Raw genomic sequence first — 15,909 nt, forward strand, 5'->3', positions numbered from 1 at the left:
GTAATAAATGTAATACTTTATTGGTGTTAAAATGCTCAACAAATAATTTTCCATAACACGTACATAAACAGCGAAATACTAGTCAACTACATTAACACTAACATAAATTTTTAATAAATCCGAATTATAAGCATCTCGCTCTTACTCGTTGTTATCACGAATAGCCACCTCTTTCATTTCTACTCCAGCTTTTTTATAAGTCAAAATTTATGCTTTATATTAAACTTACACCTGTCAGTTGGATACAAGATAAAACGTAGGTCATTTGTAAATAACGTAAAAAAAACAAAAAAAATACGTTAATAAAAATATAAATAGTTGTCTCTTCAACATCTCTTGTGTTGAAAAAAAAAACTATGTTTGTTTTCCTGTGTTACACAATAGTGTAATGAAGGTTAATATTTAATTTAAATAATTATAATATTATTTCAAATTATCTACTTCAAGTAAGATTATTGTAACCAAATTAAGTATTATCCATATAAGTACTCTTCTCATAAATATAAAATACTTGAAAGTATCTGGCAGTATAATTATTATTCATTCGTACATAAAATAAGTATTTATTTTTTACTATCCTAAATTGGAATTTACTTTAACCCTATACATTTTTTAAGGCATTTTTGGAAGAGATTGTGCTATCACAAGTTAATAAAATAAAAATATAACTTTTACAATACCTATTTTTATACAAATATAATAATCTATTATGGCTTTAACATATTTAAAAACAATTTTCCAACTGAATAGGGCACGCAGCCACATTCGGGAACGAATGACACTATGAATATATTTCAAATTCAAATTCGTGCCGTTTATAGTAGTGGAGGTGAGTATCTCAATGATTGTGAAGAACGTCACACAGATAATGGCGTCGCATGAAACAAAGCGATATCGCTAAGTGAAAACCCAAAGCTCAGTCAAGAGCCGCCTTTAGAACAGTACAGTCGGACTCATAAGTATCCTAAGTACTTATGTTGTCATAATGTGTAATTAGTGTTTTTGTCACCATAAGCATATCGATATTTATCGTATAGCTTATACATGTAATCTATATAAATGTCTTTTTTTATTTCTAAATTACATTTGGTAAATTCTTCAAACATATTTTTTTATATTATAAATGTCACACGGCTGGGCTTCCTAACGAAGGATGGGATCTTATTTCATGCTGGTTCTACACTAGTGTATTATACAAAAATCGTCCGTGTTCTATATGTACAAGTATTTTATTGAAAATTTTCTGTATTTGGTTTCAAATGATATATTTAAATGTATATTTAAGGAATGCTGTTTCATAATTAAACATAACATAATTAAGTTCTTTATTTTTAAATAAAATAATATTGAATGCTTTAGATAAACTTACCATACCTTATTTTGGTATAAGAGTTCGCAACATCAACGCAAACGTAAATCAAACGTAAACGTTCAGTTTATTTCGAAAATATGTTTTGTTCTTTAATTCCTTTTTAAGCATCGTTGTACTGATATAATTTTCTATTAGCATTTTGATTATTATAAAGAAAATCATCAAATTCCTTTTACAAAACACACTACAAAATTTCATAGACCTATATTGCATAAAAATTAACAAATGCCGTCGTTTACATTGGATGACAAAATACTCATATTATGTTGTGTTAAGTTTTATTTGTAATCAAGCAATAGTTATTGACAATATTATATATTAAAAATGCATAAATTATACTTTCGTTCATTAAAATAGCCCTTACAATAAATTATTTGTACTCGAACTTTAGAAACAAATTTCGACCAAAGTGATAGCTTTATTACAAAATTGCTTACGTCATTTCATATTAGTCAATTGATGACATGAATGATCATATGAATACCTAATTTATTACCATATATTTTAGTCCGTAATTTTGTAGACCGCCGAAGAGGTTTTATATTATCTGAATAATTGAAAGTTATCTTAAAACATATACAAGTAACAATTAATGATCCACTGGATTCTACATAACATAGATACTAGTAAATCATTAATACATAAACATAATTAAATAAATCATAGAATTTTAAATAAGATTGCAGTAGTAGTTTCTTCGAATATTTCGATCGTCATATTCCATGCAATAACGATATACATTCATATAAATTAAATTTAATAATATAATCAGGAACATTAATGTTGTAAATCTTGTTTCAGCAATTCGCACTGAAATGTAATAATTATATATGAGTTTTTATTTATTGCAAGATACTTTACATCAAGTTAAATAAAAACAAAGTATAGATCTATTCATTCACGAATGCGAGCCCACAGCGATAAATAATTATTGGCGTGCATTAGTAAGAGTGACACTCTTGCTTACAAAATGCCTTGCATTCAGTGCTATGCACGAGAAAGAGAAGAGACAACGCGTTACGTTATAGTTTATATGATAATATTATAAATATGTAAAATGTAATTAATATGTGACGAAAGTATGTATATTTAAACATTGTTATAAATCTAAATGTTTTTGTTTACAACCGTTTTCAAAAATTATATATGTAGAGATGCACTAGACTTAAGGATGCTCTACACATACTCAACTATCTAAATCTACATAATCTGTGGTAACCACCATAGATTATTAAGATCTCAACCAATCATATCATGTCAATTCAAGGTCGAGTTTGTCATTTATCTTTACTTCTTTGGCTTTGGCTTTTTACTGATATTTAGACTGATAGCAAAAAAAGGATTTAATACAAACAAAAATTAAACTCTATCACAATATTCCCTTTAAATATTATAACGGTTGTGCAACATAACCGAGTACCAAGATACATGCAGTGATTTATTTGATTATTTGGATAGAATAATAAACGGCAGACGAAGTAAATTTTGATTAATTTGTTGGAAAAAATACCCCCATATTTTATGTATACGTGTGATATTAGTTATTGTCCAATTATATTGCAATATTCTATATGAAAACATAAAATAACACAGACTTTAAAATTTAAAAAAGTAAATAAGTTCCCAGATATCCCATTATTATTATGTATACGTTGACTAATATTTTATTATTATTAACAAAATAGTATATTTGGATAAGAATCTTTTTAATTTTTTCAGATACTCAATTAATATTGTAATTATTTTAATAATAGGATATCTGGAAATGACCTTATAGAAAGAAAAAGTACCAACCTTATAAAATTTTGTCAAGCATAAAAAAATCCATAAAGAAGCGTGTGCATTCAGTGTGGAATGATGGTGTCCATCTAGAAAAAAACTGTCTAATGAACTAAAACTACTTATGATAAGCATGATGGAAGCGCAGAAAAAAAAAGGAAATACAGATCCAATGAATAATATAAATAAGAAAATCGAAACTAATTTTAATCGCGATTTAATTAATATTTTCAAATTAATATATTCGAATATAGGTAACAACGCTGTTATGTTGAACAAAACTACTTACAGCCTATTACAATAGAGGGAGTAAGCAAAGCTTAAATTTAAATATTCATTGATTTAATTGCTAATAACTTATAATATATAATATTCCTAAATATATTTGAACTACAAAAATGTCTTGATTAATTTTTTTTTATTTATAATACTCTTCCATACAACTACTTATATCCATTCTAATTTTACTTCCAAAATTCCGTTACCTAACAGCTGTTAACAGCCGACATTCAAAACGGCATTTTTCACGAATCCCTAATACCATAAATTATTCGAGATCTCTCCAATGATGTGTCAATCCAATGTCAAGGTTATTTAATTGTCCTTACTCCTCCTGTGGTTGGAATTGGCTATAGACATTACAAGATTAAACTTCCCGTATTAAAAAGTGAAAACATTGACAGAAAAAAATATACCGATATAATGTTAATACATTATTTCTCAACCGAGATATCTCTGTTATATCGTAGAAAATTATACAATACTAAATTAATTTAAAAAAAACTTGGTTCAATCTATAATGTATTAAACTGTACAAATAGCATCCCATTAAAATAAAGAACACGCTACAAACCCTTACTAATGTATAATCAGTTATATAGAAGATAGTTTATAATTCGATTATATACCCAAAATTTACAAATAAACATGCAAACTAAAAGCAAAATGAAGCGATATACAAATGAGTTTTTATCGCACCTGCGCACTGGACTTTTCGTTCGTCGCCCTCAGTCTGCGTGCGAGGGGGGGAGTGAAGAGCGCGGGGTCGGGGTGATCGCGACCCGCCTTCTGCCACGGCTGCTGCTGTTTCCAAGCAAGGGATACAATTGATCCCACAACTAACACCCAAACAAACCCGATCTGAAATTTTTAAAATTAATGTCTAATCTATAAGTCTTATAATTTTACAAGTCTAGTTGTTTAAGCATCTAGCTTAAAATATGCTTGAGACTGATGGATATGCTAAATAATGTTATAAAAGCCTGCCGCTATTGCCTATAGCGTGTCTAATTAAAATAAACCCTATGGACTGCCTCATACTAGGTGCTCAAAGAAGCAGATATGAAGCCTTATGAAACCTTTTATTTTTAATAGATAGTAATTTAAGGACCAAGATGTATATTTTAATGTCCCATGACATTAGAATATATCCACACTTATGGCTATCACTTATTTCGAAACGAATTTCTTAGTTGAGCAACGCGTTTAAAATTTTACTCAATTTATTAAAATAGCTTCTTTTAATTAAATGCATATGTATTTATATATATATATATATATTATATACGGTACATATACCAAAAAAACATGTTTCAATTTTTGTCTGTGTGTCTGTCTGGGCTAATCTCTGGAATGACTGGACCGATTTCAAAGGTAGATAGCTGAAAGCTGATGTAATAAGGATTAACTACAAAGTACTAGTTGGAGTAAAAAAAAAACTTTTTTGTTAAATTCAAACGCGCAGGAAGTCGCGGGCGCAGCTAAGAGTACAAGTATAAGTGGTGAATTAGTGACAACATAAAATGAGGATACGCCAATTGAAATCAATGCGAAAGAAAACACCACGAGTAAAGCGGCTTGTTTCGAAAACAAATCTGAGACATGTATATATCCGGCAAACTGCTATATTGTTGGAAGAGACTAACTTACCTACTGATAGAATATTTAAAGTTCAGTATATATACATATATTAAAATTAACAAACAATAACTAATATTTTTATTACGAGGTCAAGGTAAAAGGTTCAAGATTTGTGTTTCATAGAAATATAATTTTTTTACCACAAAATTTATCAAGGATTTTTTTAATTAACTTTTCTAAGAGTTCGAAACGGCATTTCGAAAATTATTATTAATCTTCTAGAAAATTTTATCGCCTTAGAAATAAAATCCATTTTAATGTTTTGATACCTATGATATTCATATTTTATGGCACCTGGTAAACTTTTTTTAATCAGTTGAGAAATGCTTATTGCGTTGTTAATTAAATAAAAAGTAAAAACCTATACGCTTCACGTACCGGACTTGTCCACATATAAGATATCCTGTATAAGTAGAAATAATCGCTCGGTTGAGATGAAACTGGATCAGGTACTGTAACATTGAAAAGGCAGCCTTCTACACTGACTGGCAACTTAACCGGGGACGGACGAGGACCTCCGAAACTTATCCAAAGAGTCATTGCCATTCCGCTGAGAAGAGCAACTGATACACCCTTAAAAAAACAAAAATATATTTGCAATAAAGCATCTGTAATCATAATTAATCTACATACACGCTGTAAGTTTTTGAGCCAAGCTATGTCCAACTAAGGTGCGTGGTTGGTAGCGTAATAATGGTCTAAAAGGAGTAGCTTATATTTTTTACTGTACCGTAGTCGTAGGTTTACCATCGGGTGGATAGAACAGTTCTTGAGATTTTCTCAAAAAAAAAAAAAACAACTTAATATCGCGAGCATACATTAAATCTTCCATTTCGCAAATTACGATTCTGTTGTTTAAAATGAAAAAGGGTACAGTTCGACTGTATTTATTTTTTTCTAATATTTAAATCAGTAAATAGGTCCTCTAAAAATACAACCACCTTACTATTTTAATACTGTCGCTCCTCGCGATATAATTATAACCGATTTTTTTTTTTTAATTAATTATTCCCTATGTCAAAATATTATACAAATACAATGACACAGAATGAGAATATAAATAAAATCGCAACTCACCCGTTCATTCGCATATGTAGTAAACATTCCCAAAGTGAATATACCAAGTAGAGGGCCACCAACGGCTCCGAATATCGTTAGAGCAGCTTGCAAGACCCCGCCTAAGTGCTCGGCCACGAACGCCAGCGCAAGGAATACGAGTCCGAAACCACACGCCGCTAACTTAGTTAGCCAGGGTATATACGAAGGATTCACTTTGAACCACCTTAAACAATAATATTATTTGATATAATATAGTAAAACTTAATTTATAAATATATTTACTTAAGATTTATTAATGTTATGGCCTAAATTATATACAAATAAAAATTAAAAATAGTTATTGTAAAACTCATAAATAATTATTAAATAAGCATATTTTTTTCTATATTATTATATTGTAATGGCTAATTTCAGAATTATAAATATTTTTTAACAAAACTAATACCACATAATAAATCAAGTATTTTTATTTTTCTGCAACTCTAATTATATTATTTCTATATTAAATATGATCAAACATCATGCAACATTAAAACAAAAAAAGATATTTTGGAAAGGAGAATAAATAAATAACTATCTATAAGCTTTATTTATTTATTTCTTAATTTATGGGCGAACAGTTTATAATTGCATTTAATCCAATGATAACAATTTAATGATATGTCTATACTTGAAGAGTCTTATTTATTTTAAGATATTTATACATCTTAAATATTTTAATATAGATTATGTATTACCATTGTATGACTGATTCGATGTTTACGATACTACATTCTAGGCATTTTTTTTCCTCGTCGCATAAATATCCAACATTTGATAAACATATTGCTTTCGAAACAATTTATCAAATCTTTTCCTTACAATTTAAATTGATTTAAAACAAAAAAAAAATAAACGTAAATGTTGCCAGACTTTTGATCGCAAATTAAGACAAAATAAATAATATACTTTACCTGCTTACATAATCTGTAAGTGTAACCGCCGCTAGTGCATTACAGGCCGCGGATATAGTGGACAGTGACGCACTGAATATTCCCGCCACGAACAAACCAGCCAGTCCTGGTACAGACTTCATCGCGTCTACCACATAATATGGCATAAGCTGATCAATCTGCAAACAATAGGTAGAATATAAATTAACAAATAGTAAAAGTTTACACAATATATAGACATTAACAATTTAGATTACGACAATTTATTCTACAAAAAAAGAATTACAGAGAGACATTTTTGTTGACTGTAGTTTTATCTTTAAAATATGCACTCTAAGTTTGTCGTAATGCAGGATTATATAATGTCTTCGTAGAAGATAAAAAGGCATATTATATTTATTTATTATACATATACATAAAATTTTCACAACGGCACACTTTACCTACACTATTGCAATATTCATGGAGAACATTATACTTATATCACTCATAGAAAAAACTATTAATTGAATTTTATACTTACTGATCCAATGTTTTTGCTGGTAAGTGGATCACAGTCTTTATATACAGCATAAATGCTCAATCCACTGATACACGTAATAATACTGAGCACAGAAAGAACAGGCCAACTCCACCATAGACACTGCTGTGATCGTTGCAATGAGCTGACTGTGAGGAGACGTTGAACCTATATTAAATATAACACAATTATTGTTTCTGATTTAAGGTTTATCAAAGAATAACCATGAGATATATGTCACCTGAGTGTGGTTGACAGCATACAATGAAAGGTATGTAATGCAGCCACCAATAATCAAAGAGAACCATGTATGTCTTTCTGTTGGGTCTACGCTGAAACTAAACGAAAACTTATTAATAATTTGTAATTCAATTACCACAGATTTTACCAACTACGGCTACTTACTTTGAGAAGTCCAATCTGCCACCTTCGTAAGATTTAATGAAAATTTGTTCAAATCCACCAAGTTGTATTGATGCAAATATGACAACACTGAACACTGCACCAAACATTAGAAACGATTGTAGTAAATCAGTGAATAGCACAGCCTTCATTCCACCTAGCGTTGAATAAAATGTACACGCTAATCCCACTACTAGAATAGATACCAATCTATCAAGTCCCGTCACTGATTCCAAGACAATTGCGGGCGCATATAGAACTATCCCATTATACAAAATCATTTGTAGAGTATAAGTTAACGACGCCAGCATTCTTATTTGTGGACCGAAACGTAACTCTAAATATTCGTAAGTACTAGTTTTCTGAAGTCCAAAAAATACTGGTAAATATAATTTAGAAGCTATAGGAGTAGCAATGCCGTATGAGAAGTTAATGACGACGAATTGCATGCCGTAGTAGTAATTTTCAGCAGACACTCCTAATAATGTAATAGCAGACATGAACGAAGCCATAAGTGATACAGCTACTGGGAATATCGACATGTTGCGATCTGCTAAGAGGTATTCCTGGAAAGGAAAATAAACGATATTGCCGGAAGTTCATTAATAATATTATACTATAAATAAGATTAAAGCAAAAAACTTACGTCATTGGTTTTTTGTTTTCCGCCACTGAATCGGAAATACAAACCAATAGCAACAGAAGCTACCATGGTAGCCGTCATGATGACGTAGTCCCATACTCCGAATATTGTCTGCACCATGGTTACCTGAAATCATTTGTTCTGATATGATTTTTTTATTATACTACAACTGCGTTACGTTACGTTACATTTTATTGATAATAATATTTGTTTTTCTTATTTAACTAACAAATAAAATATAAACATCTTCTAACTTCCTATAAGATACGCAGATTGTTGTTTGTGGATGTTATTTATTATTAACATTAGACTTACATTTATCGAAGCTAGTCATTCAAATATTAATTTTAATTGATTTCAAATATTTTGGTTCGATGATTGAATGGTTTTATTAATTTGAATACTAATGTATTTTTTTTTAAGAAATTTACGTAGTGGTAGGATTTTGTGCAAACCCGTCTAAGTAGATCCGATATTCTAGTGCCAAAGAGCAATACTCAGTATTGTTCTGTTCCGGTTTGAAGGGTGAATGAGCCAGGATACAGGAACAAGGGATATAACGTCTAGCTCCCAAGCTTGATGGCGCATTTGTGTGTTGCAAGTAATGTTATTATTTCAAACAGCGTCAACGTCTACGGGTGGTGGTGATCACTTACCATCAGGTGGTTCATTAGCCCGTCCACCTACTTATTCAATAAAAATAGTATATTACTTCCGAAATATTATTACAGAATATTAAATATACTGACGGTTATAATGAGGTTTGCGGAGTCACATAATTTATTCTTTGAAGTTAACTCAACTTATTTCTTATACTCAGTAGTATTGAATAATGAGTTCTATAATATTTTGATTTGTAATTAATTTTTTATAAATGATATTAGGATCGGAAATATTTTACTTTTAAGAGTTTTCGGAGAAATACCATTTTCTTTTATTTAGAATTGTTTTTTTTTTTATATTATATTAGATATACCTAAGATGTAATTATAACGAACCACTGAAATCTAGCAGTAGTCATGATGATATTCAATATTTTGTCAAATTATATACATAAATACGTATTATATAATAACATATTTTAATACGTATTAAATGACCATAATGACCTTTGTAATTACTTATTAATAAAAACTATTACTTCGTAATAAAAAGGTCATTTCATACTGTTTGAAAATTTAAAATAAATAACATGCACCGTCTTCTAAGTTCCAATGTATTGCCGAACAGGTTTGCTTTTCTGGGAAGGTTTTGCGCGATCGTACATTCATTACTATGTCCATCAATACATAGGTACGTGTTATTATATGTATATCAAAGTCTTATGAATCTAATATTTATTTGCTTTGAAAGAGATATTTAAGCAAACATAAAGGACGCTCTGTCTTCACATTATAAACGTTTCAAACATGTATCAATAAACCTGATTGTACCATTTCGATAATACCGGTGTGGTCACCGCTGTATTAGTAAACAGTTTCGAGACTATTGCATTTTAAAATTATTCGTTTATAAATCACTTCACACAAGTATTGATATAAAGTTATAAATGGAAGTATGTTAAATAATTATAATTCAATAGATCACATTAAAAATTAATTTGACTGATATTACAAGAATACTAATAAACAAGCTTTGTTTGTTTTCCAGAGACGCTAAGACTACAAATCGATTTAGATATAGTTTTTTTTTAAACACTAGGCCATGACGACTCATTTGTATATATTTTAAATTAGCTTAAAAAATATTTGAAAATAATTAGTTACTTTTCATAATGCATTCATCTTTGATACAATTTTTTTTTCATATAATTTTTTTTTTACATAAATTTCATAAAATTTTGCCTAAATTGCATAATAGCATTTAGACCAGAAGATTTATAAATATTAATATTTTTTTATATGTTTTGCAGTAATTTTTAACAACGCATAATATTATTATATGGATAGATAGGCTGTTCATTTAAAATATATATATATATATTATGACTTAAAACTATAATTGTACCAGAACGCGGTCAGTAAGATGAATAATTTATAATTAGGTTGACTAAAATACAATAAATAAATATTTTGTTCTTAGAAACGACATAATCTTTATTAAAATTACACTGTCCCTAAAATTAAAAAGTGCTATTCATTAAAAATCTATTAAAACTTCAGTCACACATAACGTTTCCATAAACAAAGTATATCAAGCGTGAAATAAAGTTGTAAATTGTACAAGCGCAAAACTTCTCTAAAAATATAACAATAACAAGTAATCTCTTACTTATTGTTAGCCTATGATTTTTTTAAGTGTAACTGTTCGTTGCTTTAAATGTTTGCACCACTAAAACAAATGAACTCATTAGTGAACGAAATATATGTATATATAATATTAAGTTTATATAACATGTAACTAAATCAGTGAAACAAACCTTTGTACAAATATATATTCTAAATTCTAACCACTATTATAAAAGTTTTGTAATACGCTCCTGCAATAGAGAAACCAATTAATAAATATCATCTCGACTCAATTGTCTCAATCGTTTTAATTAAAAATATTTTCAAGACATACAGACACACACTCCGACATCCACTGAATCAATACATCGAATGCAACATATAAAATGTTTTATTCGTATTATTTTTTTAGTGAATTGTGTTTTTAAGTGATACTTTTACTTAAAAGATTTATGAGTTACAATATTATTTAATAGTATTTATATTAATTTGATAAAAAGTTATTAACTATTTTTTTTTAAATTGTAAATATTGAAATAAAAATACAAAAGACGTAGTACATCACTAATGATAGGTTAAGACCGTTTATTTATTAAATGTTTTCTATTGACGTAGTTATTCTTAGCAAATATTCATGAAACAGATAATAAAATGATGTAAGCAACTAAAGATTTAACTTATAAGCAGTACGATGATAAGAAGTAATACCGTCAACATATATTATGTTGAACCACTTCAGATATCACATCAAATGAATCGTTAATCTTCAACATCTCATGTTCGCGATAGTATTATCAGATATTGTGCATTTTTTAAAGGTCAAATGGCAATTTACATGAGATACCTTCTATAAAAAAAATATTAACAATAATTATTAAATGCAAGACGTACTTTGCTCGATGTTTTGCACACTTTATTCGTCAAAATATATCACGTCAGTTTAACACATTGGCATAACCAGTTGTAAATGTTAATTCTACTAGACCTAAACCTACCTATAAAGAAATAAGGGCAAGATAATTAAGTAACTTATTACGAAATACTTTTTTAGACTCTTTTACTTGCATGCAACTTTGTTTGTGTATAGAGATAATTCTGGATTACACTACGATACTAATCAGGGATGCATATAAAACTTTAGGTCACGAGTCCGACTACCATCGCATCGGACTATTATTATTTTTTTAATTATATTTTCGCCCACTCGTGTACTATAATATATACTATGCAATTTTTGGTAATGTCCCTGAGAATAATGGCCAATCACAAGGGATAACATTGGTATAATATTCTACCACTAATCAGCAATCCTTTGCTGTAAAGCAAATTGTAAAAGTGTCAAGAATATTTAATTATATTATCGACTATTTAGTCAGTCCAGTAAGATCGGCCATAGTGTTTTTTTTTTAAATATACAAAGACGAATTGCTACTATAACAATCAATTGTAAAATCCCACTACGATAATTTGCTTTGTGTTATAGTTTATATAGCTTATAAACTATCACAAGGTAATTATGACAACAAATGTGGTGATTTCCGTGTAATGCGTGCATAGACAGAGATGCAATGTGATTTTTTATTACAGACGGAGAGACCTGAGTGAGGTGATAAGACAGTGTTAAGTCATTGTCTGAAATCTCATTCATATTAAAATGAAAATTTACAAATTGTACTAATGTATAACGTATCTTGCGGGTTTTGCCACTAGAACTATACACAACTTTAAGGATAAACATGAATAAAATTATCGTGAGTTTAAAGTAAAACAGTAATCATCATGCACTAGTCATCACATTTGTTTATATTTTACCTGTATTTAAAAACAAAAGGAATGTAAGAAGTAACGGATTTATCTATTAAACAATCCTTACAAATGTCAAATCATTTTGTATAAATAACGCTCGCTAAAAGATATTTAATGAAAATTATTTTAACAGTTTTCATTAAATTTATTCGGAATCCCCACATAAATATTTGGAAAAATTAAAATCAAATATATTTCGAGTTGATTTATACAAAAAATGTTGCTCTATCCATTATTAAACGATATGCTCAGTAGGAGCACAAAATACACTGTAAAAACTTTAAATAACTCAAATGTCCTCTGGATGAAGAACATTGCAACATATGACGAGATATACTACGTTTTGTCTGCACGAAAAAAATCTGGGTCAGCTTTATAAACATTAATACGCAATTAAGACGTGTATTTAGTGAACTATTGTCATACTAAGTCACGTTCGTTTTTATACGTTTTTATTTTTGTAGGGCATCCATCATAGACCCTAACTCACACATTTGGCGTTAGTGTTCCATAAATTTTATCGGATCTTATATATTATGTTCCAATAGACCAATGTCTACTATATGACTATTATTATTAAGTTATTAGTAAAAATAACAGTTACGCGACTTTTTGCAGCTCAAAACTAATTGTTAGGAATAATTTAGAATAAGAGCTATATTTCTATTGTTAGTGCAAAAGGTCGTATGTGAAAGTTAAATTCCAATTTTAAACTGCAGAAAGTCTTGTAATTGTTATTTTTGTATATTGCTATGAACTGAATGCTTATTAAATAATATTAAGTAGTTACGAGTGTGTACGTATTATTCAATTATAGCGATCTTATTGTATTGGCGTTTATATATATTGCTTGGTTTAGATTACAATCGTAAACAAATCTTTTTTTTTAAATGTATTGGATATATATATTTATAAACCGTAGTTAAATGTACATAATCTTATCAACGTTGAGGAAAAAGATTGCGTAAAGCAAAGCTGCTGATCGAAAATATATTTGATGATCATTCTTCTAAGCTTGATATATTTGCATAAATAATACCTAGCATAAATTCCATCTAGACCATTATAATTAGTACTTATTTATATCATTTTTATTTCAAATTAGACTTTGCGGTTCTGTTTATATGTCGAAGTAACATTATTAATGATTTTAAAAATTATTGTAATACACTTAAACTGACTTTAAAAATTTGAATTCGGTGTTTGTCCAATATACCCTATATAAATATATTATATTTATATATTTGGTAAACATAAAAATGGATCATTAAAATCATAATACAATCGTGCAATATTTTAAGTAATATGCAAGTGACGAATCCCGTAAATTTTTACTCTTATTAAGTAGGGCCGAATTGATAACCGTTTGACGGTCGGGTAGTCGTGTAAAATGTCAAAATGGCTAAACAAACCGACAAAACAAGAATACATTTAAAATCTGTAATCTTCTATAACGATTTTTATTTGTTTGACCCATATATATACCACGTTACCACAATATAAAAAAAAATGTTTATTTTCTCTAAATGCATTACAAAGATATTAAGTTATACTTTTACTTACGTTATAGCTTTTGTAGACACGTTTATTTTAAATTCTGAATTGGAGTAAATTAATTATTAGTGTTATGATCAGCGGAATGGGAATAATCAAAATCCAAGTGCTTTCTCTGCAATTCAACTGAACTATTCTACTAAAAATAAAATAATTGAAATAATCAATTTCTTTGGATCCAGATTGGGAGTACCGACAATTCTACGAACATATTGTTATCGCATGTGTTTCTTCGCAATATTTTCGAAGAGCAAGTAAGCAAGTTCTAGTAAACAAAAGTGAATATATAAAGGACATAAATTATACATTGTGACCGAAATACTTGAAACGCGCTCACCCTAACTAATGATATAAGATTGTTGTTAATAAATTAATACAAAATTGATATAGTAGACTACAATTGTAGTGTGATAACATATTGACCGCATCGTAATAATTAAAATACTTAATTCATATTTTCGTAAATATATATCAACGTAATCATTTATATTTTATGTTGTTTAGAAAACCTATAATTATTATTATAATTAAGTAAATTGTTATTTTATATTTTACCTTTATATCTGTAAAATATTAATATATTTTTTTAATATAACGGCATAAATGAGATCCGTCGATGTCAGGTGATGTGTTGGTAATACCTAAACATTATTTTGAGGTCAAAAGAGTTCAAACCTACCTGCCGTAAGAAACTAAATATTTCAATCTATTTATTAAAAATAAAATATTTTTATTATTTAAACTTGAACAAGAAATATTATATACACATCTGTATTTCTTTTATTTTTAATATGCGAATGTTCTTAGTTTTTAATAAATATATTTACTTAACATAATTCAACTAAAATATATATTAAATGTTATATCAGAAAAGTAAATGAATTAAAAGTTATATAGGTACTTACTAGTATAATTCGAGGTGAAAATACTATAGAATCAATTTGATTATTTTTCACAATTCTTATTTTTCAGTCATATTCTTCGACACCACATAGTAAGTAGGTATATAATTTAACAACACCGAAACTACATAATCGCTACAAATATATTTATAATAAAATTCCAATATTATCACGGTTAAATGACAAACCTGAAAATATTTTTATTTACGTCGACTAGTTTTATCTAATAAAATGATTATACAAAATATACATGACGTCTCATCCCTACGAAAACACCTACCAGAATGAGAATGAAGTTCGCTTAATTACAATAAGTATTAAAGTTCATACTTTAAGGTTATGTTTTTGATCGCGCGACTATCATATGAGAAACGTCAGGTTTTATGACATTTTAAGCATTTAAAGCGCTGCAGAAAATGTCACATTGCATTAAATTATATGTCAAATTATAACTTAAGTTCTCAATAATTCTTGGAAAAAATCGATACAATGATATATTCCTTAAAAATATAAGTTTAGTTCAATGAAACACTTTTATTTTAAGCGAGGTTTTTTAAGTATGATTAATGAAGGTCATAAGCGCTTGATCGCTTAGCGTGTATTCACAGAGCTCTACATTTTTTACTCTATGTCGTTAAGATTTATAATTCTATTTTATAGTAATTTATACATTAAATATATAGGCTTAAACCTGACATTTCGTTTTAATTAATATAATATTAATTATTTTGGTATTCAATTCTAAGTAACTCTATTAAAGAAAACAACCAGTGACATCTATTGAGAGATCCA

General features: G+C 28.4%; 1 protein-coding gene across 3 annotated transcripts; it reads right to left on the minus strand.

The window, feature by feature from the left end:
* Positions 1-450: 450 nt before the first annotated feature.
* LOC125065126 (putative sodium-dependent multivitamin transporter) lies at positions 451-15,385 on the minus strand. Of its 3 annotated transcripts, XR_007119605.1 has the most exons (11): positions 15,121-15,385; positions 8,631-8,753; positions 7,988-8,550; positions 7,824-7,920; positions 7,586-7,750; positions 7,084-7,241; positions 6,149-6,353; positions 5,450-5,644; positions 4,130-4,291; positions 3,167-3,240; positions 451-2,182 (listed from the first exon to the last, which is right to left on the minus strand). XR_007119605.1 is itself a non-coding variant. In XM_047672572.1 (10 exons), exons 2-10 carry the CDS (start codon positions 8,745-8,747, stop codon positions 2,150-2,152), a joined length of 1,695 nt encoding a protein of 564 aa, XP_047528528.1. In that variant the 5' UTR covers positions 8,748-8,753; positions 15,121-15,385; the 3' UTR covers positions 451-2,149. The 3 variants fall into 3 exon arrangements, 2 of the variants coding, with proteins under 2 accessions (XP_047528528.1, XP_047528530.1); XM_047672572.1 differs by lacking the exon at positions 3,167-3,240; XM_047672574.1 differs by lacking the exons at positions 451-2,182; positions 3,167-3,240 and adding an exon at positions 3,549-3,764.
* Positions 15,386-15,909: the final 524 nt, after the last annotated feature.

Source organism: Vanessa atalanta, chromosome 7 (genome assembly GCF_905147765.1).
Source record: "Vanessa atalanta chromosome 7, ilVanAtal1.2, whole genome shotgun sequence".
NCBI lineage: Eukaryota > Metazoa > Arthropoda > Insecta > Lepidoptera > Nymphalidae > Vanessa > Vanessa atalanta.

Coding starts and splice junctions, on each gene's coding strand:
- LOC125065126 (XM_047672572.1), bottom strand. CDS start 8,747: ATGGTGCAGACAATATTCGGAGTATGGGACTACGTCATCATGACGGCT. Junction 8,551..8,630: donor GAAAACAAAAAACCAATGAC/GTAAGTTTTTTG, acceptor TTTCCTTTCCAG/GAATACCTCTTAGCAGATCG. Junction 7,242..7,585: donor CCAGCAAAAACATTGGATCA/GTAAGTATAAAA, acceptor TATTGTTTGCAG/ATTGATCAGCTTATGCCATA.